Raw genomic sequence first — 26,995 nt, 5'->3', positions numbered from 1 at the left:
AGCTTCGAAAAAGCACTTCTGGATTTTCAGATGGCTCCAAGAATGTATTTTTCAAGCAGTCGGACAAATTCCCATCTGCCAAAGGATTTCAAGACTTCTTCCACAATGCAACAAACAAGCAGCACCTACAGATCTTTCTCAGAAACGAGTTCAGCGTGTTGTACCGAAACTATTCTAACACTGAATTTGTCTACTGCGTTGGGCCCACATGTGTCAATCTATCGACAGGTTTGCCTGTTACAGACTTCCAGTGTGAACAGTTAGAAGCAGACACATGCATGTTCTTCATCTACTCACAAATACGTAAAGCTGGAATAGAAACACCTGTTATCATCGACGCAGAAGATACGGACGTGCTTGTATTGGCATCGTATGTTGCTCATAGAACTGAAGGGGTGCTCGCAATGAAGTACAAAAAGCAGTTCATAGATTGTACAGCTTTCTGCCCGAAGGAAATAGCAGATATCATAGTTCCTCTTCACGTCCACAGCGGCTCAGACACAACAGCAGCATTCTTTGGACATGGGAAGAAAACCATCTTCGACATATCATCCACTTCACCTGAAGCTAGAGCGTTCCTCAGTGAAGTAGGGAAACACCTACCGGTCCCTCAGCAGGTGCTTGATCATATGACGCTGTACACCATACGGTACATATACAAGGACAAACAAAGTACCACTCTGTGTGATGCTCGGGCCAGGAAGTGGCGACAAATGAAAAGGAAATCAATACTGCGGCTTCCACCAGACAAAGAATCCCACGATTTGAAAGTCAAGAGAGTGAACTATCAAACCTACGTGTTGCTCAACTACGAAAAACCTGATGCGCCACCGTCTCCTTTATCTCATGGCTGGCATCTCGAGGAAGGCATGTGTCTTCCATTGAGGTACATTCACCCAGCACTCCCAGAAAAACTAACTCAGGCTTTGGAAAGCAGCCCAACTATGGATGATCCAGTCGAGTCTGGGTCCGAGACGGACGATTCGGACAGTGAATAACAATTTCAATCTATCCAACACAAACAAACTGTTATAACAACTATTGTCATTTTCAACCCTACCGTATATGCTACTTGTGCAATGTGTATCACTGCTTGTAAATGTAATGTCATGTCACTGTAAATATAATAAAACAAAATAGAGAAAGATAAATTCTTTCTTACTGATTGCAAATGAAAACCTTGAACATTGTGTCAAATAAAAGACGTTGCAATAGATACAATGTACAGTAGCCATAACTGCTTATCTAACGGGCGAGAGGCAGCTATCTTGGTTCGTTACCTGCTCAAAAAGTCATTCATAGTAACAGTAAGGTTATAAATGAAAACACTAGTCATGTAAAACTGTATTTAGACGCCAGCGATGAATCTATGGTATGCACAATTATGAACATATACAATACATGGTTTTTTGCAGCGGCCATCTTGGATTTTGGTCAACATTAATCATTTAATATCATTTTAAGTCACAATATCACTTGACTGATGTAAGATGCAAGATCTGGGCCCAGAAAAACCCACATATGGACACCCAATATGTATATGTAGCATTCACGTAGGCGGAAATATGCCCGATTTCGCGGTTTTGGTGGACATCTTGGATTTTGTCCTCTGGCCGAGTTAGCCCGCATTTTAAAAAAAGATACCCAAGCTTATTTTTTTATATATATTTTTATCTTTCAAAATCAACCTTCAAACCTTGATCACGGGAAAATGGTCACGAACTCTATTGGGAGCTCCCCTACTATGTATGTTGAAATATGTGGAAAAAGTCAAAACTTTACATGGGGTGTACTTACTTTTTCAGGTGTCTGTACGTGTATGCATGTGTATGTATATATATATATACACTACTCACAATAAGTTAGGGATATTGTGGGAGTGAGTTTATTTTTTTTATAGGGGTTAGTGTTATGGTATTGACATCAAGAATGCTGTGTTTTTTCACACTCATTAATAACCATAGAATTAGGACCAACAACTTTTTTCAACATAATTAATACACAAAATCAACCACACCGAAGAACCTGCCAATATCCCTAACTTATTGTGAGTAGTGTATATATATATATTGTTGTGGATATGAGAATTGTGTTTTTTTATTGTTTTATTGTGGATCCTCCTTCCTCCCCCAACCTTATTCCTCCCCCAACCAAGGTTGTGTATAAAGGTCAAAGGGCGTCCCATAGTTAGGTCATATACAATCACGTTTAGCCAATCATAGATTCCCTGCTTGTTGGTAGTTATTTCCCTATTCTGTGTATTAGGCTAAGGCTTTGTCTTCCATTAATTGACACTCCATTGCACCGAATTCAAATAGATAGATCCCCTTTTATTCCCAAAGCCCCATTCCCAAAGCCTCGATTGCCAACTGCATTCGCCGCAGCTGCTGGGCAGTTTTCACCGCGACTCCATTAGCCACGAGGTGGGCTCGGAGAAGAAGGGGGAGGAGCCGCCGAATCCAAGGCCTGGCCCGCCGATCGTCATCAAGGGTGGAGCCAGAGAGCCCGTGCCCACCAATCAGGGCCGAGGCGACCTCACCGATGGGCGTGTCCGGGAGGCCGGCGGCTTGATCGCCCGAGGGCGATATAAGCGTGCGTGGAAGCCTAGGAGTCGAGCAAGGAGTCGAAGGTGATTGCGTTTGAGCAAGGAGTCGAAGGTGGTTGCGTTTGAGCAAGGAGTCGAAGGTGGTTGCGTTTGAGCAAGGAGTCGAAGGTGGTTGCGTTTGAGCAAGGAGTCGAAGGTGGTTGCGTTTGAGCAAGGAGTCGAAGGTGGTTGCGTTTGAGAGAGGAGTCCAAGTGGTTGCGTTTGAGAGAAGAGTCCAGACGAGCTTGGTAAAGGCAGAGGAAGGGATCCCCACGGAGAGTTGCGCCTGTTAAGAAGTTGGCTCCACCAGAAGTTGGCTCTACAAGCAGTTTTGGCTCCACCAGCAGCGTTGACTCCACCAGGCAGCTTCGACCCGTTACCCAGCGGGAGCCAGATTGCGGTGGCATCGGTGGCCGTCGAGGTCCAGCCCGACGTCCCGTGAGGGATCAAGCCCGAACCATCTGCCCCAGCTGAACCTTCCCATTCCTCCTTCCAATCATTCCTGCCTGCAAATTCCCCATTCGTGTGAGTCCGTCTTTGTTTGTTCTGTCTTGGGGTATAAGTTAAGCCTGTGTAAATAAGCTAGCATTTCACTGTGTCTCCTTGATTCCTTCTGTCATTATTTTATTATCTTTCCTTCTTCCTTGGTTTCTTTTGGTCCTGTAAATAGTAATAAATAATAGTCGTAGTTCAAACCTTTTTGCCTTCGTCTTCCTCTTCTTCACATCTGTGTCGTCGTTGTCTTTTCCCTCATTGAATATCTGTGGCACGATTTGGCCAACGTTTCAGTATCGGGTCTAGTCTTGGTAAACGGCTCACGCCGCGGTTCGCTTCGCTCGGCGTAACATCCATTACGCTGCGGCCGTGAGCGGGGGGTGTTCCTTCGCGTACCGGGAAGCGCTGGTATTTAGGTCATAGGACTTGTGGGCCTAAAACCCTATCCAGCGCCGACCGGGCGTGGCGTCATACCCCTGGGACCACGTCGGTCAGTAACAGACGAGGGGCTTAATCCCCCCTCGAAGGGGAACCATAGGCCGACGTCGGGTTCCGCAACAATTGGTGCCAGGAGTGGGATACGGACCTGAAGCGCTTAGTGCGCTCAAATTACGAGTGGGCCGAAATATTGTGTTTTATAAAATCTTAAATTTGAAAAGCGTGCCATGGATAGTCAAGGCGGCGGGATGCCGGTGGGGGGAATAGAAGAGGGGTTAGGGGTAACCCAGGACCAGGGGGAAGAAATGGAGGAGAGAAATGATGATGTGGTTGAGGAGGTTTCAGGTGCGCAAAATGGCGCCCTCGCGCACGTGGTTGTAGCGGCACCAAATTTAGCCGCGCCCGTGGTCGCAGCAGCCGAGCCCGAGATGCCAGAGTACATGCGAGTCTTTATGATTCAAATGATGGCAAAAATGGATGCCCAAAGTGATAAATCCACCCGAGAGCGAAGAGAAATGGGTGGCCAGATGGAAGATGGGTTAAACAATTTGAGAAATGATATGGGAGGCCAAATGAGGGCAATGAGGGACGAAGCAAGGGGTACTAGTGAGCAATTAAGAGAAGGGTTAAACAATATGGGAAACAAATTTGAGGGGTTGGACAATAAATTTGAGGGGTTAAACAACGGGATAAAGGAGGTAAAGAATGGGTTAACGGGGGTGGAAAATAGAATGGCTGCCCAGGAGAATCAGATAGAGGGGGTGAAAAATGGGTTAGGGGGGTTAGAAAACAAGATGGAAAACAAATTGCGGGAAATAGGGGAGCAATCGGCCCGGGAAATTAAACAAATGGGAGAGCAGATAAAGGAGGTGAAAATCGGGGTAGAAACCAAATTGGATGCCCAGAGGGATGAGTTGGAACAGATGAGGGTGGCATCTACTAAAGAAAGGGAGGAGATGAAGGAGGAAATAAGAAGAGGTGTAAGCGAGGAGGTCTCGGGGGTACGCGAGGAGGTAAAGCGAGGTGAGAAGCGTATGGAGAAAGAGGTGAGAAATGGGACGGCAAAGTTACAAGGGGGCATAGAGGACCCGACGCAGGAGGTGGAACAGCTGACGGTGGGACAGAGGGAATTAGTGGAGCAGGTACAAAAGAACACTGCGGTACTAGGAGGGTTAAAGGCGACACAAAAAGAACTCAAAAATGACTTGATAGTGATGAAGAGGAAATGTCAGATGGTACGGGAGGGACTGACAACGAGGTTGGACGAGGTGACGGAGGCAATGGAGACAAAGGACCGGCAGGTGAGGACGCATATAGAAACGATCAAGGTGGCCTTAGAGGATGAAATTGAGGAGACGCACCGGGAAATAAAAGAGGTGAAGCAAAAGTTAGAGGAAGTGGAAGAGGGGGTGAATGAAATGAAGAAGAGACGGAGGGAAACTAAGAGAGAAATACAGGAGGAGGTGATGGAATATGTGCAAAGTCGGTGCTCAAATCGTGATGGTGTGCTCGCTAACCAGATAAAGAGTTTGCAGGTGGCGGAGGAGGTGCGGAGACGAGGTGCAAAGGTGAGTGGCGATATACACGGAAATGTATATGGTGTGAGGGGAGCTTCAGTCGGCTTGGGGGTTGGTTTGGACCCGGGTGTTCGTGAGAGGCCGCTGGTGAAGTGTGCGACAGGTACGGAGTGCGAAAGAGGAGGTGTGCGAGAATGTCCGACTCTGGGGTGTGTGAGGAAAAAGTGCGCGCCGAGGAGTGAGTGTGCTGTCGAGAGTGAGTTGGTCGTAGCGCGTGCGCGAGGGGGCACATGGAAGCGCGGGATGGGGAGTGTTACAAGGGATGTAACGGGAGAATGCACACCTGTGGTGAGTGTTACGGAGGGTGTAACGGGAGGGTGTGCGCAAGAGGATGCGCGAGAAAGGTGTGTAAAGGATGGGTGCATGAGGAAAGAGTGCGCTGTCGAGAGTAAGGGTGAATGCGCGACCGAGAGTGGTGGTGAAAGTAGTAAGAGTGACAAGGAGCGTGAGTTGGTTGTGGCAGGTGAGAGAGGATGTACACCTGGAATGGAAGGATGCACACCTGGAATGGTAGAGCGCATATGGGAATGCACACTGGAGTTGGTAGTGAGGCACGTGATTGGGTGTACGGAGGAGAGCACACCTGTCACCGAGGAGGTGACCGAGGAGGGAGCACGAAGAGGTGTGTTGGTGAGGTGTGCGAACGACGAGTGTGTGCAAAAGGTGTGCGGTGGTCAGGTGTGTGACCAAGTCTGTGAGCGGAATGAGTGTACCTGGGTGTGTAAGAGAAGGTGCAATGACGAGGAGCATGGGAACGGCTGGATGTATGAGCAAGGAACGGGCTGCAGGGTGTAAGCATGCGAGTGGAGCATCGACGCTAACCGGGTTAGCGGTTAGAGCGACTTATAGCCGAAGCGGGCCTTCGGTGCGTGCCGGGCAGCTTCGTGTACCGCGGGGACCAGCGGGGATCGTGACCGCGGCGGTTTCGAAAGAACCGCCGTACGCGATCCACGCCGGGCCGCGCTCTGAACGGCCGCGTCCGTGCTCCGCTAGGTGGAGCGGGCGGCCCGGTAGGAAGGGTCGTCATGGCGACCCCCTTTTGTTGAGGCATTCCGGCAGGGCGAGATCGGGCCATTGGACGGCTCCGTGCCGAGATGGTGCGTTGGATCTCGGCCCGAGTAAACCTTGCCTGCACCGAATGCCGGACGGATCCAACCGCCGGCAACAAGCAACCCGCATTCATTGCTCGGCTGTGCGAAGCCGAGCTTTGGAAATGAATTGGCGCACCGAGAGGCTCTAGTGAGTAGACTGTGATGAGGATAGTGTTTTGGACCTGAAATTGAAAAACAAAATTTGATGATTGGCAAAGGATTGGCAGATTGATGATTGGTAGTGATTGGCAAATTTTTAATTGGCTGGAATTTGGTGTGCAAAATTTATAGTGGGAGATACCCAATGTGAGGGGATGGCAACTCTGCCATCCCTCACAACGGGGGCAAAGGAGCACTAGTCTTATGGGGTTTGGCAGTGAAAACAAGCCCGGGAGGGTTAGGATATCGTGTGTAGGGACCTAGAGATTGACAATAGGTAACGGTAAGGTTAGGTAGTGACAATGATACCTGTAGTGGGGACGCAGGTAGATTAGTTTGGATTATAATGACGAGGGAGCGCAATAATGTAAGTGGCGACGGGGAAGCGTGAGTTTTAGCAGGGCACCAGGTAGATTAGATGATGCCGTGTGAGTGTTGGAGGCGTATTCAGAAGTGTATTGTGAAAAGTGTATGAGTGAGTGATGGTGATGTGTGTTGTGTTGACCAAATGGTCCAGGGAGGAAGGAGGGTGCAGGTGGCACCAGGTGATTGCACAGGTGTGCAACTGTAGGGGTATGGAGAATGGTTGTGTGGAATACATGGAGTGTGGAATATATGGAGTATGGAATGGATGGTCGTGGAGTGAGTATGGTGGAAACTGTGGAGTGGAGTGGATGGTGCGAAGGTGTGGATGGGGGAAAGGAGGATGGACCCCATCACGAATACCCGGGGAGGGTAGTTTAAGAGTTAGGTAGAGGGTATAGGTAAATTGTGGTTGGATATTGGCATCTGTGGTGCGTGGTGGAAGAATGGAGTTTGGATGGGTGCATTAGTGATGTGGAAATGGCTGGGCGTGTGGCCTGTTAGTATGTGTAGTTGGTTGAGCACTCCACCACTGTGAGGATGTCGGCCAGGTGAGGCCGCAGGTGGGCTCTGGGAGCCGTTAGAGTTGTGGATGGGGCCCGAGGATCCGGAGGACGGACCCGGGTAGCCCAGTGCCAGAGGGCACCGAGTGGGGAGAGCGCCAGAGGGCATTCCCCAGTAGATAGGTTAGGTTAAGGAGCAGGTAAGCTCGGAGGCAACTACAGTGGTGGAGGTGTGCAGGTGGGTAGACCTGCTGGGAGAGCCACACGACCCAGTCCTGAAATTGTGCAAGGGCACAGGGAGTTGAATCGGGGGAGTGAGATCCCAAATTGATAAGCACCACAGTTTGGTCAATGGGAATTGGTTTTTAGAACCCATAGTGTAAGTTGGCCAATGGATTGGCAGGGAAGACCCCAGGTAGTGTAAAGTGTATTAAAGTCATTTAGAAAGTAGTTAGGATGGAGATCTCCTCGCACCATCTGCATCCACTCACCTGAGGTGACAGGACTCCACACCATGCCATGTTTTTTATTATTTTTGTGCAAATGTTTGGAATGCGAGACGCATCATGACGTGGGTGTGACATTGTGCTTTGTTGTTCCATCTCTCCCTCCTTATGAGGATTGATGATGAATTGGGTGATGGCAAATTTTGGATTAGTGGGATTGTGAAGACGAATTTGGTGTAGGGGAAATATGGGGAAGACGAGACATTAGTAACGAATTTGTAATGTGTAGATTTTGTACATATGGGGTAAGGGCAAGGGTAGTGTAGGTCACATGTGGGGGGGGCGTACGGTAGGGACGAGCTTTTCTCCGCTCCGTCTCCATACGCACCTCGCCTTGCATTGCCTATATTGATGTGTACCCTTGTGACCTTACCCCTCGCTCACCTGTCTTTTCCCCCCCTTGTCTCCCACACGAGGACTGTGCACCACTGGGCGCCGAGGGGAGCGTGCGGGAGTCCGCCATTGTGTGCCCGAAACTCCCGGAACCAGCTGTCTGCATCGATGCACCACCTTATGGACCACATGTCTGTGGCTGAGCACCACTGATGGACCCCATGGGTTGGGGCATGGCCCCTCTGCTGGAACCAGCCATGAAGGCCCGAGATCTTGCTGGCGGACCTTGGTCACAGGGCACCTATGCCCCACAGGTGAACCATCCCTAGTCGGCCCTGTGGGCCATAAATAAATAAAAATGGACACGATTTGTGCACTTTCATTTTATTGCAAATAGGCCGCCAGCAAAGAAGATGACAACAACAAGAAGATAACAATAGCCAGCAGAGGGAGCCGAAGAGGAAGACCAGCACCAGGGTTTGTTGGGTTCATTTTTTATTGAACAGTAATGACTGTGCACCGATTGGTGCTTGAGGGTGTTTTGGTGCGTTGTGGGTGCTTTCTGGTGCGTCGATGCAGGGCAGACTGTCTCCCCCCCCCCCCCCCCCCCTCCCCCAAAAGAACAATCACAGGTCCTGGGTTGCCATTGTAAATAAAGACAGAGTCATTGTAAATAATGCGCCCCCACCGTTCATGTATAGTTTGAAGACCATTCCGCAATTCGGTTAGCTGTGGGCGTGAATCTGTCAGGCAGGGTGCAATGGAGCAGCGGGACATATTTATTTATGTTTTAAAACTGTCAGACTCAGGGTCAGGTTAAATGTAGAGGGAACTACACCTACGTGCCACACTAAATGTAAAGGTAATAGGCCCGGGACGTGACTAAGAGGAGGAGGGTGCAGTGTTGTGGATATGAGAATTGTGTTTTTTTAATTGTTTTATTGTGGACCCTCCTTCCTCCAGTTGTTGTGCATAAAGGTCAAAGGGCGTCCCGTAGTTAGGTCATATACAATCACCTTTAGCCAATCATAGATTCCCTGCTTGTTGGTAGTTATTTCCTTATTCTGTGTATTAGGCTAAGGCTTTGTCTTCCATTAATTGACACTCCATTGCACCGAATTCAAATAGATAGATCCCCTTTTATTCCCAAAGCCCCATTCCCAAAGCCTTGATTGCCAACTGCATTCGCCGCAGCTGCTGGGCGGTTTTCACTGCGACTCCATTAGCCATGAGGTGGGCTCGGAGAAGAAGGGGGAGGAGCCGCCGAATCCAGGGCGTGGCCTGCCGATCGTCATCAAGGGTGGAGCCAGAGAGCCCGTGCCCACCAATCAGGGCCGAGGCGACCTCACCGATGGGCGTGTCCGGGAGGCCGGCGGCTTGATCGCCCGAGGGCGATATAAGCACGCGCGGAAGCCTAGGAGTTGAGCAAGGAGTCGAAGGTGGTTGCGTTTGAGCAAGGAGTCGAAGGTGGTTGCGTTTGAGCAAGGAGTCGAAGGTGGTTGCGTTTGAGCAAGGAGTCGAAGGTGGTTGCGTTTGAGCAAGGAGTCGAAGGTGGTTGCGTTTGAGCAAGGAGTCGAAGGTGGTTGCATTTGAGAGAGGAGTCCAAAGTGGTTGCGTTTGAGAGAAGATTCCAGACGAGCTTGGTAAAGGCAGAGGAAGGGATCCCCACGGAGAGTTGCGCCCGTTAAGAAGTTGGCTCCACCAGAAGTTGGCTCCACAAGCAGTTTTGGCTCCACCAGCAGCGTTGACTCCACCAGGCAGCTTCGACCCGTTACCCAGCGGGAACCAGATTGCGGTGGCATCGGTGGCCGTCGAGGTCCAGCCCGACGTCCCGTGCGGGATCAAACCCGAACCATCTGCCCCAGCTGAACCTTCCCATTCCTCCTTCCAATCATTCCTGTCTGCAAATTCCCCATTCGTGTGAGCCGTCTTTGTTTGTTCTGTCTTGGGGTATAAGTTAAGCCTGTGTAGATAAGCTAGCATTTCACTGTGTCTCCTTGATTCCTTCTGTCATTATTTTATTATCTTTCCTTCTTCCTTGGTTTATTTTGGTCCTGTAAATAGTAATAAATAATAGTCGTAGTTCAAACCATTTTGCCTTCGTCTTCCTCTTCTTCACATCCGTGTCGTCGTTGTCTTTTCCCTCATTGAATATCTGTGGCACGATTTGGCCAACGTTTCAGGATCGGGTCTAGTCTTGGTAAACGGCTCACGCCGCGGTTCGCTTCGCTCGGCGCAACATCCATTACGCTGCGGCCGTGAGCGGGGGGTGTTCCTTCGCGTACCGGGAAGCGCTGGTATTTAGGTGATAGGACTTGTGGGCCTAAAACCCTATCCAGCGCCGACCGGGCGTGGCGTCATACCCCCGGGACCACGTCGGTCAGTAACAGAAGAGGGGCTTAATCCCCCCTCGAAGGGGAACCATAGGCAGACGTCGGGTTCCGCAACATATATATATATATATATATATATATATATATATATATATATATGTATGTATGTATATATATATGTATGTATGTATGTATGTATGTATATGTATATATATATATATATATATATATGTATATATATATATATATATATATATATATATATATATATATATATATATATACATATATATATATATATATACATACAGACGGCATTTAATATGGAATTTTTTTTTTGTGGGGGTGAACTTACTTTTCAAGATGTCTTAGAACCAAAAGTTCATTGGAATTATGTTGAAATTATTCTAGATTTTGTTAATGTGACCTTTAAAAGAAACAAAAACCACATTTGACATTTCGAAACAAATAAATTGATCCTTGAAAGTGATGTAAACTGATATCGAACTCAATTCATGGACAGTACTGTGTCAAACTTCTGTACGTTTTCCAGAAGTATCTCTTTATTTTGCACGTTAGCCAAATTTTTTTTTAACAAAAACAAAAGTTAAATTACGACTGGGATTACGGACAGTAAAATTACAGTTCAGTACTTCGTGTAACCCCCACAAGCATTCAGGAGAGCACGTACACATTGAGGCAAGCTGATCACGAGATTTGCCAAGGTTTGGACAGGAATCGCTTGCCATGCAGTGACAATAGCCTGCGGCAATTCACGCACAGAGGTCGGCTGCTGGTCTAAGTGGTCGATTTGACGCGTTAATTCTGCCCACAAGTTCTCTATCGGATTCATATCCGGGGACATGGCAGGCCACTCCATATGCTCTACACCACGGTCAGCAAGAAAGTGTTGGATCATGTGAGCACGATGAGGCCATGCATTGTCATCTTGGAAGACAAAGTTTCCTCGAAAGACTGCACGAGCAAATGGAAGCAATGTTTCTTCCAGAATGGCCCTGTACTTGAACTGGTTCAGGTTTCCATTCAGAACAACCAGGTCAGTTTTGCCCCCTGCATGAAAAGCAGCCCAAACGGTCACCCCACCACCTCCAGCTTGGACTCTTGGCACTATACAATCTTTGTTGTAGGCTTCATGCACTTGTCTGTGCACTCTGACGTGGCCATCTTGACGATAGACCAGAAATCTAGACTCGTCACTGAAGATCACGTGATTCCAGTGTCCTGGCTGCGATTGACGGTGGTCTCTGGCCCACTGCAATCGGCACTGGCGGTGTTGTCTGGTCAGGCGTGGCTTTCTCATGGGACGCCTGGCACGATAGCCTGCTTGAACCAGTCGTTGGTTGACTCGCTTTCTGGATACAGGCACATTTGTCAGTTGCTGCCACTCAGCCCTAAGCCGATTAGCTGACTTGGTATGGCCGTTGCGGACTAACCGGTGCAGCTGGCGATCATCCCTCCTGGTGGTTCTGCGGGGATGTCCTGGCCTCGGTATTGGAGTAGGGACACCCATTTCAGCATTTCGTTTCAGGATCTTTGACACCTGACCTTGAGTGATGCCATACTGCCGAGCAACAGCACGCTGTTTCATGCCGTAATTTCGTAAAGCCACCACTCCATGACAAACAGCATTGTCGAGTTGACGGACCATCTCCAGAGGAAGCGGCAATAACCGCTTTCTGCCATGATCTTTCTTGGGAAAACCACATTTCCAAGCTGGCCTCCAAGGCCAGTCGCCGACTGGGCATCCTCCGTCTTGCGAAGTCCTTCCTCGGCACACCTGAGCTCCTCACCACATACAAGGCTTTCATCCGCAGCTCAATGGAATACTGTTCTCCCCTATGGGCTGGTGCTCCTGCCTCACACCTGGCTCGGCTTCACGCTATGGAATCCAAAGCTTTCAAAATCATTGGAATCTCCCGCGATGAAGCTATCTCTGAGGGCCTTTCACTCACTCACCGCAGGCAGGTAGGTGGTCTTTCTGTCTTCTACCGACTCCTCTCCGGCCTTGCTCCCCCAGCTCTCTCTGTGCTCTGTCCCCCAAATATTCCTACAGGTCGCACAAGATCTGCCAGCAACCCTCTGATGGTTAAACTGCCGAAATCTCGGCTCTCTGCTCACCTTCACTCTTTCATTCCTCTTTTCTCCCGCCTCTGGAACAAACTCCCACACTCCCTTCAATCCCACTCCTCCCTCCAGGTCTTTAAAACAGCTGTTCACCACCATCTCTTATCTTCCCCCATCCAAAACCTTGATCTTTTCTACCCCCACTAATTCACCTCAGATCCACCTTGTTTGAAATTCCAACTTCCTTCCTGGAAGTCCTGGCAGTGTACATATGTTTATACCTCTCCCACCCCCTCCCCCCCCCCCCTTCACATGCCTCCCCCCCAAAGCCCTCTCCCTCCCACAGATCTCTCGATGTCTCCATGTCTCTCGGTCCCTGCTCTCAAATGTTTTGTTTGTGTCCTTCCCCCTCTCTCCCCATCTTGTCTACCGCTCCCGATGTTATTTGTTGTATGTGTCTGTTTGTCTTTCTGTGTGATTAATGTTCGCTCTTTCACGAGCCTCGATCTTGTATGCAAAAAAAAAAAAAAAAAAAAACTTTTGGAGACGTGCAGCAGTTGTTTTCCACTAATACAGAACGCAACAACCCTTGTATACCCGACTGTGAAGCCAATCATCAAATGCATCTGTCCGTACATTTTGCCATGCCACCTGTGATATAATCCTGTTGTTGACTTCTTGCTGCGACAGACAATCAGTGACATGGTTCTTTTAACAAATAAATCACCAAAGTGTAAAAGAAACTCACCAGATTGATATACTGAGTTAAGAAAGTAAACGCAAGTCAAGAAAATATATATATATTCCATATTAAATGCCAAGTCTGTATATATATTGTTGCGGATATGAGAACTGTATATTTTTTTTATTGTGTGAATTGTTATTATTGGTTATTCTGCGCCCCCCTGCCTCCGGAGCTGTGTAAAGGTGAAAGGGCATCCCATAATTAGTCCACAAGCATACATGTCAGCCAAATAATAGAATACCCCTGTTTGATAGTTATCTCTTATTCTGTGTTTTAGGGTAAGGCTGTGTCTCCCATTAATTGAAGTACTCCATTGCACCAGTGAAAGAGAATAGATCCCCTTCCATTCCCATCCCCAAAATCTCCATTTCCTATCACATCCCCTTTCGTCATTGCCAAGCCTCGATTCTCAATTACCTCCCCTCCAAAACCACCATTGAACATGTGCTCGAGTCGGGGAAGAAAGGCGTGCCCGCCCGTCGTCATCAAGGGCGGAGCGAGAGGGTCGCGTGACCAACCAGGGCCGAGGTGAGCACACCGATGGGCGTGTCCTGAAGGCCGGCGGCTTGATCGCTGGAGGCGTTATAAAAGGCGCGCACGCAAGAAGCAAGAGAGTTGGTCGGGAGTGGGTCATGAGTTGGTCGTCAGTGGAGGGTCAGTGGTTGCGTTGGTTGCGGTGGTAAGAAGTCGGTGGTGAGAAGTGGTGGCGTCGAGTGGTCAGTGGTTGCGTTGGTTGCGTTGAGTTGTCGATGGTGAGGAGACACCAGGGCCAAGAGAGAGAAGGTTCAAGGTCAATCACCAGCAGTTGCGCCAGAGACGGCAGACGCACCCTGAGGTGAGCCAGAGAAGCAGCTTTGGCTCCACAAGCAGCGTTGACTCCACCAGGCAGCTTCAACCCGTTACCCCGCGGGGACCAGATAGCGGTGGCATCGGTGGCCGTCGAGGTCCAGCCGACGTCCCGTGCGGGATCAAGGCCGAACCATCTGCCCCAGCTGAACCTTCCCATTCCTCCTTCCAACATTCATTCCATTCCATCCTTCTTGTGTACGTGAGTTTGTTCTGTTTGTTCTGTCCTGGGTTAATTAAGCTTGTATAAGTTAATAATTGCACTGTGTCTCTGATTCTTCTGTATATTATTTTATTATCTTTCCTTCTCCTTGGTTACTTTGAGCATGTAAATAGTAGGAATAAATTTAGTAGTATTTCCAACCTTTTTGTCTTCTTCTTCTTCTTCTTCACATCTGTGTCGCCTTTGTCTTTTCCCTATTGAATAGCTGCGGTGCGATCTGGTCAACGTCGGGTGGAATCGGGCCAATTGGGGATCCTGTAATGGTCGCGGTTGGACCATCCGCTCGGCCCATCATAACATCTAAACCGCGATCAGTAACAATATATATATATATATATATATATATACTAGCCGAAAGCACCCGGCGTTGCCCGGGTTCTTTTTGAATGAATTTACTACTATAAATCCGCTTTTACCCGCGGCCGTAGATGATTGACTACTATAATTCAGCTCAGCTTTTAATTGCGAAATGGGCCCAGCCCGGCCAAGGTGGGCCTCGACCAGCCTCGCCACCGAGCCTATAACCTTCCCGGGGCCCATCCCGGCATTTTTTGTTTTAGAGGTTTCCTCCTATCTTTCACCATTCAGGAGATTAGCGCGTGCAGACAAACAAACAAACAAACAAAAAGTTTCTTTTATATGTATAGAAGAAGAAGATATACATATATATATATATATATGTGTGTGTATATATAATTATATATATATATATATATATATATATATATATATATATATATATATATACTCGTATATATTTGGAAGTTTCCCGCCGTAGATGTACAGTCATATACACCACCTTATTCAACACGTTAAATTAGTTATTCACTTCTGTTGTTTGTGTCCTTTATGACATCATGAAAAACAGTTCGTTTCCTGTTTGGAATGATTTTCAAATTTGTTTGACTGCCAGACAGGCACAGACTAAAAAGATTATCCTATTCCCCTGTGTGCATATGCAATCGGGATGAGAATCCGTGCAATTTGCCAAATTCAGAGCCAAAGTATTGCTGAGCTCCAGGTTTGTGTTACGAGGTTCATGTTCCGATTCGTGTTCTACAGTTTTCAAAATATAAAATTCAATTGACATGAAGTAGCTCCTTGATCCTAGAATGATGTCTGTAGATGGGCAGAGTGAACCACGTCCTTAACCCCAATTTGTGCTTCGCGTGCGGGTTAATAACCAGCAGGGCTTCACATCTCTTTTTTACATGTGCTTAAAAAAGAGTGAGACGGAGTGGGTTGGGGAACATGTTGGATCAGGTGTACACAGGGAAAAGACAGGATGGGGTGGAGGATGTTTATGGACCAAAGATGGTTAATCAATGAAATTTACATCACGAGCTGCCAGTTTCCTGTACATCACCAGTTGCCATATAGATCTGCTGAGCTTCTGGTAAATTTTTATGACACGTGATAACTAATCTATAATCATGTTACTGTGATTCGGTGCTAACATTTACAGCACATACATGTGAGATTTTAAAATAATATATATACCTACCTCAACATTCCGCTATGAGTACCAAATAATATATACCTACAGTTGTTGAATTAGCACTATATTTCATCCTTCAAAACATGTTTTCGAAGAACATTTCAATTACTGTACTTGTATATGTTTATCCATCAATAACTTATCAACGAAACCATACAAATACATCGAATCGTTCAATATGTCTGTAAGGAAAATATTTAAATAATATGTGAAAGAATAACTACAGACTCCATTTTCAAACTTCATCCCCACTTACATCTCAATGAGCTTGTAGAGGAGCTCTTTTCCTGGAGATCGTTCCGTTATGAGTACCAGGTATTGTGGGGTCACATAGGCCTCGTGCAGTGCCAGGATTGTGGGGTGCCTGAGTGCCTTTAACACCTCGTACTCACGCAGGGCTGCCATCTTGCCTTCAGGAGTGTAAAGCACCACTTTGGCTGTAAAAACCTTTCCGGTTGTGTTTTCCCTGCATTCCCTGATCACTCCAAAGCGACCTCTGTTTGGCAAAATGAATTAGTAAAACAATAACAATGATAAGTAGTAGTAGTAGTAGTAGCAGTTGTGGTATACTCGGTGGTGGTATACTCGGAAAAACACGAAATAACTAGAATTTTAGGGCTTGTATGAATTTTTATGGCATGTCCAATCATATTCATATTCTGTTGAAAGAGAAACAGCACACAGCTTTGTCAAATACTGGGTTTTAGAAACTTTACAACTACATTGTTTATTGTTTCAATTTGTCTGGCTATTTGTTTTTGAAAGTTCTGTTTATAAGCTTCTAGCATACATTAAGTGTTGCCATAACTTTATAAAGCATGCCCAACAATGCACGAGGAGGTGTTGTCGTCACATGGCACATCGGAAAACAATCCCATGGCTATTAAAGGTGTCACGGAACCATCAGGAAATAATAGGCCATTGTCCTTTGGAACCCCAACAAACTTCTCAATTTCTACTGCAGAGTTCCATTGGAAAGATGAGGTCAAACACCCAGTGTATTCTTCCCCAATAAACTACTTTTAGCAACAGGTGCTGTCACACTAGCCGGAATCGTATTTAATTTCCAGTTTAGCAGATGTTCCAAAAGGAAAAAAAGCTAAATTATTAGGCTGCAGTGATATGGCATGTAAAAGGTGTTTGTCAACCAATGCTTCAGTTAAAACGGATTGTGTGGTGGATGGATGCAAGTGGCTTTCTCCACTGCAGTAGTTGCCTTGAGTGTCAGTTGCCAGCAAAGTTATGTCTACATTCTTGTCAATCAATCAAATGTACCATAATCTTGACAGTGTTTGGCCTTGATTATGCTGAGTCGTTTGTCATTGCCACCCCAGCAATCAGTCAAGGTATGAATTTGGAACTTGGGCAGGGAGTTGGTGATAACTCACTTATTCTTTGCAAATGACCGTGGTATCTTTAGCATCCACCAACGTCCACCAATGGCAGATGGGTTCTATAGGTTAACGTCCTTCCAATGGAGGGTATGCACATTGACGCCTTGCCCTCCATGTGAAACACTAGGGTGATGGTTCATAGCTTTTTTTTAAATTAATATTATTTTTTATTGGGATTTTGCCCGCCACAAAGCCGACAAGGCCACTCGAGGTCTGGGCTGGGCCGAGGTTCAAACTCAGGGCTCGTCGTCCGGGATTGAATGCCCTAACATTCCCAAATGTGACATTCCCTAACATTCCCAAATTTGACAATTTTGGGGTGAAGGTTAACAGGCTTGCCCCATTTTTTTTTTTTTTTTTTTTTTTTGTATACAAGATCGAGGCTCGTGAAAGAGCTAAGGTTCAAACTCAGGAACCCAAACTCAGGAATATTGACGAACACTGAAGTGTTAAGGAACCCAGACCAGAAATTAGGTAATTTGATGAGGGAACAACAAGAACAATTATCCAACCTAATTTCTGAGTTTGTGCATTTGTTCACAGATGTACCTGGTCATACCGATCTGGTATGTCATGATATTGATGTGGGGGAGGCCACTCCATGAAACAACACCCCCACCGGATGAACCCTGTTAAGATGAAATATCTCCAGCAGGAGGTTCATCCAGATTGAATTAACCTTGAGGATTCCTGTGCATTGTTTGGAAAAAAAATTTGGCTTACGGGATTTGAGCAGCCATAGTTTTGATTTGTAGTTGTTGGGTTTGAGTATTACTTTTGGTTGTGAAAGATACTTTTTCTATGGAAAGAAAGTTTTCACCATGTTCAAACTTTCTTCCTTGAAGGTGGGGAGTGTTACGGATCCATCACTTCCGCCTTTGTTGTTACCCAGCTAACGCAACACCGATGGACCAACGTTGTCATTTAGTCAATTGGTCGCAAGCGCATTGTTGACGTCGGGGTGACCATACCTATTTGTTATAATTGAGACGTCCATTTTTCCAACGTTGACCTAAAGTTTACTATTGGTTTTAAATGCGACGTCTATTATCCAACTGAAGTTGTCCACTGGTTGCATTTGCAACGTTTATTTTCCAACATTAGCTTGACGTTTTCGATTGGTTACAATTTCAAAGATTATTTTCCAAAGTAGGCTTGACATTGTCCATTGGTTGCAATTTTGACACTTATTTTCCAACGTTGGCTTGACATTGTGCATTGGTTGCAATTTTGACGTTTATTTTCAAACGTTGGCTTGAAGTTGTCCATTGCTTGCAATTTCGACAATTATTTTCCAACGTTAGCTTGACGTTGTCGATTGGTTACAATTTCAAAGATTATTTTCCAACGTCAGCTTGACGTTGTCGATTGGTTACAATTTCGACGCTTATTTTCCAACGTTGCCTTGACGTTGTCCATTGGTTGCAATTTCGACAATTATTTTCCAACGTTGGCTTGAAGTTGTCCATTGCTTGCAATTTCGATGATTGTTTTCCAACGTTGGCTTGACGTTTTCCATTGGTTGCAATTGCGATGTTTATTTTTCCAACGTTGGCTTGAAGTTGTCCATTGGTTGCAATTTTGACGATTGTTTTCCAACGTTGGCTTGACGTTGCCCATTGGTTGTAATTTCGACAATTATTTTCCAACGTTGGCTTGACCTTGGCCATTGGTTGCAATTTCGATTATTGTTTTCCAACGTTGGCTTGACGTTGTCCATTGGTTGCAATTTCGACGTTTATTTTTCAATGTTGGCTTGAAGTTGTCCAATGGTTGCAATTTCGACGATTGTTTTCCAACGTCAGCCTAACTTTGCCTATTGGTTGCAAACGCGACGTCAATTTTCCAACGTTCGCCCAAAGTTGTGTATTGGTTGTGAAGGCGATTCCAAACCGAACTAGATGGTATTCATAGAATATTTACTCTGCGCAGTCAGCTTGGTGTGAGCCAACTCTTCTGTTTTTGAATGTTTCTTTTTTTTGATCCAATATGGCTGCCAGACCACGTGAGCGATCACATCATAAATGTATATTCTCTAAATAATTGTTGCATAGATCATGCTCAATAAATTTCAAACTGATCAGACTAAACGTTGTCCCTGTCGAATTATGACGTCATAATTATGGCACCAATGACATCATCATTAAAATATCTTATTCCCCATGGGGAGTACTTGACAATGAGCCATGTTTCCATTTTTCCCATTGAGCGGTTTGAGAGATATAGAGGTGTAACGTTTCTCCAAGATGGCGCCTGTACCACGTGACCTATGACGTCATAATAGTCATTAAAATATTCTACAGGAGGAGGCCCTCCTATGGTGAAAATTTAATGTCAATCGGACCAATGGTTGCCGATAAAATGAATTTTTAAAATGCAGATACGGCACACGGCACACGACACATGTAACTGAATGCTTAACTCCGCTTTTCGCTTCGCGAAGGGTAATTAGTTTATTGGTTTAGGTTTGCCTGGATAGTTGAAAACGACCAAAGAATGTAGTTTTTTAATGAACATTTTTTTAAAACAAGATGCAGCACACAAAGGGTTATTGAGTGTTATTTGATGTGAAATCCTCCACAGATGACTGACTGGTGGGTACCTTAATGGGTTTACAAGTTTGTATCTTGGTAGATTTTTTTTGGGAGGAATTGTGTGTCATATTAAGCTCGCACTCATTTTGCAAACCTTGGAAGAATGACAGGCTGAGTCAACCCACGCGGTGTTAATTTAACGACATGACAGGGGGGTTGAACTCAGTTGACGTGACAGTGACGTTTATACTGTTTCATTGAGTCTATTATAACAAATTCGTTCCCCCCCCCCCCCCCCCCCAACTTGGACCAGTCCATTATCCTATGTCCCCCCGGGCACCAAGGGGAATAGAAGAGTCTTGTTTCTCACAGTCTGAGAGTCCTTTAGGTGCTTTTTTGCAAACTCCAAGCGGGCTTTCATGTGTCTTTCACTGAAGAGAGGCTTCCGTTTGGCCACTCTGCCATAAAGCCCAGATCGGTGGAGTGTTGCAGTGATGGTTGTCCTTCTGGAAGTTTCTCCCATCTCCACACAGGATCTCTGGAGCTCAGTCAGAGTGACCATCGGGTTCTTGGCTTCCCCTTGGTTCTTGGCTTCCTTTTTTGTGGGCTTCTCCAAATCTGTACCTCAACACAATCCTGTCTCTGAGCTCTGCAGGCAGTTCCTTCGACCTCATGGCTTGGTTTTTGCTCCGATATGCATTGTCAGCTGTGAGACCTTACATAGACAGGTGTTTGCCTTTCCAAATCATGTCCAATCAATTGAATTTACCACAGGTGGACTCCAATCAAGGTGTAGAAACATCTCAAAGATGATCAAGAGAAATGGGAGGCACCTGAGCTAAATTTCAAGTGTCATAGCAAAGGCTCTGAATACTTATGGCAATGTGATATTTCCGTTTTTTCTTTTTAATAAATTTGCAAAACTTTCTAAAATCCTGTTTTCTCTGTCATTATGGGGTATTGAGTGTAGATTGATGAGGGAAAAAATGAATTTAAACGATTTCAGCATAAGGCTGCAACATAAGAAAATGTGAAAAAAGTGAAGGGGTCTGAATACTTTCTGATTGCACTGTATATGTTTTTGATTTGATTTTAATAATGTTTTGAATAAATGTTTTTTACAATTGTTCTTTGAAGCTCTTCATACTGTATGGGTGAGGGTACTATGACGTCAGCCTAACGTCGGGCAAATGCTGGATGGGAGCATTGGCCCAACGTTGTGCAAACTTCCCCTCCAATGTCTGATTAATGTTGGCCCAACGGAGGGACAGCACTTCCTACAACATCTGATTAACGTTGGCCCAACGGAGGGACAGCACTCCCTAAAACGTCTGATTAACGTTGGGCAAAAGCCCCCTACAATGTCTGATTAACGTTGGCAAAACGGTCGGACAGCACTCCATACAACGTCTGATTAACGTTGGGCAAACGGAGGGACAGCACTCCCTAAAACATCTGATTAACGTTGGGAAAAAGCCCCCTACAACGTCTGATTAACGTTGGCCCAACGGTGGGACAGCACTCCCTTCCAATGTCGACCCACTGTTGGTCCAACGGGGAAAATTACGTCGGCCCAACCTTTTTTGGACGTTGGCCCAACGATATAGATGACGTGACGTAGTATCGCCTGGTGACGTAGTAATGTAGGGGCGATGATGGCTGGGCCATAGTTTTCAACGTTGGTCCAACGACGGGATGACGTTGGCCCAACGACAGCCCAACATTGGAACAGTACTTCTTTCCAACGTCTGATTAACATTGGGCCAACACTTCATTCCAACGTGTGACCAACGTCTGTCTAACGTTGGTCCAACGTTGTGCCACCTCCCTTCAAAGTTCGGAACCCCATGGAGTCCCTGGTGATGTAAGGGCGATGTTGGATGGCCTATATTTTCGACGTTGGTCCAACGAAAGTGCTGCCGTTGCTCCAACGTTGGCACAACGGTGTTGTGTTAGCTGGGTATTATATACTTGTAGGATTTTTAGTTTCAGGTAATATTGTTGTTAAGATTTTTGTGTGAAATGGAGATGACTTTAGTAAAAGGTGAAAATAAGTGTTTGTGGAGGAAAAAGGAAAACGTGGCAAAGAAACTGGAAGAAGAGGGATGGAGAAGGGCAGAGAGAGGAGGAGAGAGCTGTGAGTCACGTCGAGGCTGCGAGCGGACTTTTTTTTATATTGGTCGCGAATGAGTTGAGGCTTTCCGTGAAAGGGATTGCCCACGACATCGTCCTATATTGCGATTGCAATTGCACCTGCATCTCAGGTTTTATTACCAAGCGTGAGTTATTGTTGGAGAACAAGCAAGAACCTCCATTACAGGCTTATACACCATTTTGTCCTCAAAGAGGCTGTCCGCTTGGTGCATCTTGTTTTGTCGTTGGGATTTCCATATCGACCTCACCGTGTGGATTGCCATTGGTTTACCTATCGGCTCAATTCCCATATCGACCTCTCACCTCGTACCTCCTCATCCACAGCCGTGCCAATACCTGCCTGTTGTTTTGCCGTTCTGCACGATTTCGACCTTCACCCCACGTGGAGATTCGTGCATGGAATTTAGGGAATGTTACATTCCACTCGCTTTTGGCGTATCGTGAGTTTATTGCTTTGAGAGCATTGGGGAATGATGGTACCATCATAGGTATTGTTCATTTGATGCAAGTGATATATTGCTTTGAGAGCATTGGGGAATGATGGTACCATCATAGGTATTGTTCATTTGATGCACGTGATATTCTCATTGTACTTTCGTTAAGAGTGTTATTATTGTGTATGTGAGAGTTCTTAATACAATTAATTATTTTGTTCTACAACTGCATTGGTGTGGTTTTACCATGGTTTATTAGAACACTCAAGATAACAAATCTTTCTGCCGTGTTCCCGCTCCAGACTCTGAGGTCCACCGTAACCGGGGTATTACCATACGTAACACTAGCAGATCAAAGGAGAATGTATATATATATATATATATATCTGTTCTTCCAGGCCCCTACATTGTTGCAACAGGTAATAAAGTCAATTACCTGGTTAGAATTTTCCAGTGACTATGATTTTAAAAAAGTATTACCTTGCCCGCTCTTCCAGGAAGGTGTAAGGTTTCTGGACCGACCCCTGCTGCGGCCCAGAAGCTTGTTCAGTTGAGCTGACTGTTTTCCCACCATCCCTTCCATCAGCACCTGGCACCACATCAGTACCTGAATATTACATGAATGAAGTCTGACCCTTAGACAATACTTTCCATCAGTTGTATCTCTAAGACATGATGCCCACCTGGGATAGTTACTTTACTGGAAGACAAGCTGGCCTGACCCTGGCCAGCTTTGTTGACACAGCTCACACGGAACTTATAGATGCCGCCCGGGGTCAACCGGGTTACATTATGGTAAGGGTCTTCCAAGTCAGCGGCCACAACGGCCCATGAGTCGACACCTGCACAAGGCACTATGAAAGATTAGGCCCAGGGATATAATGGATTTTCCTTCATCTGCTGCACTTAAAGGTCGTTCATAAACTAGTTATAAATGCCAATGTCTGATGACAGCTTGATATTTCATATTTTTTTTAAAATGTTTTTTGAGCAAACGGCATAATATTGTGACATCTTCTTTCATAAAACCATCAGGTAAAGTATATTGAGTCATCAGCTCATCACCCAATTTCTTTGCTTCCAATGTGTAGGTAACATGTCCTTGAGACTCCACAGCCTTCCACACAACGAGCGCTCCTTCCTTACACACTCGTGGAACCTCTGGTTGTTTTGGCTTTCCAGGAAGCTCTGGGAGAGGAGGATACATATATGGAGAGTTAGACATATACCTGAATGGCAGATGGATTGTAACATCAATTCACCTCAACATTGTCAGTATAGGTTCAATATGGTCACAGAGGAGCAATGTCATGCATCATGCTCTATACAGCATCAGTTCTACCAAAGCAGTTTCTTGGATTGGCTAAGGTTACAACCATGAATGAGTTGCCACTCTGTCGCAGGACACTTGACTGAATGTGCAGGAATTTGTAATTTGTTCATGGTGCCAGCGATAGCTCATCTACTCTTCAAATAGGAAACCGTGGGATCTTTAACGTCAAACACCTAATGCCAGTGGACAAGATGCCCAGTTTAACGTCCATCCAAATTGATGAATCACCTTGCCTGTGAAACACCAGGATGAGAGTTTACAGCTGGGTCGAGATTCAAACCCAGGCTAAACACCGAAGAGGTGAGTGTGCGTACCTGTATGAGTGTGGTGAGTGTGCGTTACTATTCTCAATAGTTTTACGGTATATCTACAAAACTTGAGGTCAAGGCAAGCAAACATGCCAATTTTGAATCCAAGCAAGCTGCTGAAGATCCTGTTCAGGCGAATGAGTCGTTAAAGAACAAAGATCACAATGTAACTCCAGGGACTGAAGTGACAGACTCTACAAATAGTTAGGTCCACAAGTTAGGGGACTTGAAGAGGTCTGATTCTCAACAAACTTCATTCATCGACTAAACAGACCTCAAACGATTTGGGTAATCGACAACAGAACCTCCCTAAAAAGGAAGGCAGTGGTACCTGAAAGGTGCAACAAAAGTTTGCACCTGAAACAACGAAAACGAATTTTCCTGAACAAATCCAATAATTTTCAAAACAAGTTGAAAATCGATGGCCGCTTCCGTAAGATTCATAGATGACTAGTATACATGCTACTGAGAAAAAATGGGTTCAAGATATTCCGTCCTCTTGCATAGAATAAGCATGACACGATGGACTAAAACGCCCAAATGAAAGGCCGATAGGATTAAAGAAGGGTGAAAAGAAATCTGGGCACTCATCCAGAAATAAACACACTGCTTAAGAGAAGACTGAAAAAGATGTACAAAATGTGCTACAAATGGCAAAGCTGAATATAGACTTTGAATTCGGATTCTGTTCCACACAGTTCACCTTCCAAGTGAACTGTTCATGTGGACAAACCCACGCACCACTCTAAATCTCTTTCTGACATACCAATCCATTGGCTGAATTTTGTTTTTATTATACAAAGTCTCACCCACAAAATAATGAGGTCGATGAATAAGCAACCTCCTTGTTATTCTCAATGAGCCAGTGAAACAACACATGGAATGGATACAAAAGGACGAACTAGATATCTGCAATCACAAAGTGATCGCCAAGGGTAAGCTTCCAAAGGCGCACGCAATCCAATGATGGCCATTCTTTTTTTCGGACCACCATGTCACCTTGACCTTCAACATTTAGGGATAGAGTGTAAATTAAGAAAATGTGTCCCCATCTACAATCTATCAATAAAATTCAACATCATGAAAATCGGAGGGAAATTATTCAAGTTGTAATCAAAAACGTGTTTTTTGTTAATTAGGTCACAATCTGAAAAAGTAGGTCAAGGACACAAATAAAATATCAGGTGCACAACTTCAGTGCTGGTATACTATTATGATGCAAGAACATCTGGGAAGGCCAAGCGGTCGGTCTTTAAGATTCCGCATTGCCAAAATTGAGTGATGGCAAAAAAACTCGTTTTTTTTTCAGACCGCCATTTCATCTTGACCTTTAACCTGAAGGGGTATGATGTAAATTAAACGAAAATGTGCCCCTGTTCTAGGCTATTTCACATATACATAAAGGTCAATTTCGTTCCGATTGGACAAAAGTTGTCAAGTGAAGGTAAAAAATGTTATTGTATCGTGCAAAAACAAAAATCTATAATTAGGTCATGACCTTAAAAATTAGGTCAAATTCAAACGAGGTTATGTCAACCCCGCATACTTTTTATTCCCATTATTGCTGTACAATTTCATTTTGAAAGTCCTAGCCAGCTCTGAGATACAGCTCAGATACTGGCACAAAAAAATTGGTCTAAGGAACTCTGGTGTAGCATTAAAAATTTGGGGCACTTATTGGCGAAACAAACCCCACAACAGGTATAAACCTCCTCCTGTCCTATAGAGAAGAGTAAAAGAATGGCTGAGGCCTACATACATAAAGTGCTTACACCCTTAAAATCTACACAACGGGAAATTATACAAGAGCACAAAATAAGTGCATGGAAATGCACAGGAATGGACACGTGGGACAATTATCAGTGCGAGTAACAATCAAAGAGTTAAGCGAGACATCTGGAATGGTGGCCTCACCTTTGGAGGGTGTTATACGAATAATCGGAACAAAAAGAAGCACGTCTGAATGCAAGGTAAGTCGGAACCGGAATGTTTTGGCCGATTCGGCAAATATGGAACTTACGAGCCAGGCACACGCGACAAGATGACGCCTCCGTTCCTTCGCTGTTGGATGCAACGCACTCATAAGTACCCACATCCTTCTTCGTGGCTTTGAGAGCAGTGAGAATATGCCGGCCATCCGCTCCACTTGACGTCTTAATATGACCATCACTTGACAGTGGCTTCTTATCTGGAAGGCAGGCAGGTGGCCATTACAGAGGCATGAACAAATGAAGGACCTTTCTGATGGATTACAAGGGAGTGGAAAAGGAGGTGTAAATAATGAAATGCTCACGCTTAAAACAAATTGGACACACACAGAAAACCAAGTATGTCCATTGCTGCCCCAAATTGTGAATGTAAAGGATGCTCATGACCTCACATGCCTTTGAACCAACGGATGCTTAATGGAGGGGTTCCTTCGGGGAAGCAATGCAGGGTAAATGGCTGCCCCTCCACAATCACCTCATCTTTGAGTTCCAGGTGGAACTTTGGTTTCACACCTTTGAGAAAATAACAGATATTGAAGACTGCGCTAGCTTCTCAGAATCCAAATAATGCAATGAGCAAGTACCTGCTTTGCACAGTCATATCCCTGTAACATCCTGGTACCTACCTGCTGTGGTTTGACTTGAGGGCTCAGAAGCAGCAGTTTTTTCTTGATTTATACTGGAGGAAGGTGTTCCTAAGGGTTCTTTGGCTTTTTTTCCTCGGCCAATCTCCCAGCGATTCCAAATTGACCGTTTCTCTGGCTCAGCTGGTAGTTTGCGAGACAAAAAAACATTTGGTTGTCCGCATCCTTCCATCAATCCCGAAATTAAAAATAGAATTGTCAGAGGTTAAGAACAGGTTGAGTTGGTCATCAAGTGCTTATATAATCTGAGTTATTAAAACAAAAGTCTTTTCAAAAACTGAAAATAACAAAATCACATATCTGCCTCATCCTGTATGAAAATACTCGTACAAGAATACGACATAAACTAGAGCGAGGTCAATGGCGTGCCATCACAAATCCCCCATGCTTCCCACCTAGAACAAAGTAAAAAAGATGGCAAAAACTT

The 26,995-nt window shown here is 45.5% G+C and overlaps 1 protein-coding gene across 1 annotated transcript in view; it reads right to left on the bottom strand.

The window, feature by feature from the left end:
- LOC137416499 (striated muscle-specific serine/threonine-protein kinase) overlaps nt 1–26,995 on the bottom strand; it is a 248,988-nt gene that overhangs the window by 26,730 nt on the left and 195,263 nt on the right. The window contains exons 26-32 of the mRNA XM_078785165.1: nt 26,551–26,691; nt 26,321–26,437; nt 25,957–26,124; nt 23,361–23,483; nt 22,979–23,137; nt 22,776–22,902; nt 16,036–16,275 (exon numbers count right to left, since the gene is read on the bottom strand). Coding sequence (XP_078641291.1) covers nt 16,036–16,275; nt 22,776–22,902; nt 22,979–23,137; nt 23,361–23,483; nt 25,957–26,124; nt 26,321–26,437; nt 26,551–26,691 — 1,075 coding nt within the window. The remainder of the gene's footprint in view (nt 1–16,035; nt 16,276–22,775; nt 22,903–22,978; nt 23,138–23,360; nt 23,484–25,956; nt 26,125–26,320; nt 26,438–26,550; nt 26,692–26,995) is intronic.

Source organism: Myxine glutinosa, chromosome 10 (genome assembly GCF_964187855.1).
Source record: "Myxine glutinosa chromosome 10, kmMyxGlut1.1, whole genome shotgun sequence".
NCBI classification, from domain to species: domain Eukaryota; kingdom Metazoa; phylum Chordata; class Myxini; order Myxiniformes; family Myxinidae; genus Myxine; species Myxine glutinosa.
This window is presented reverse-complemented; position numbering and strand designations above follow the sequence as displayed.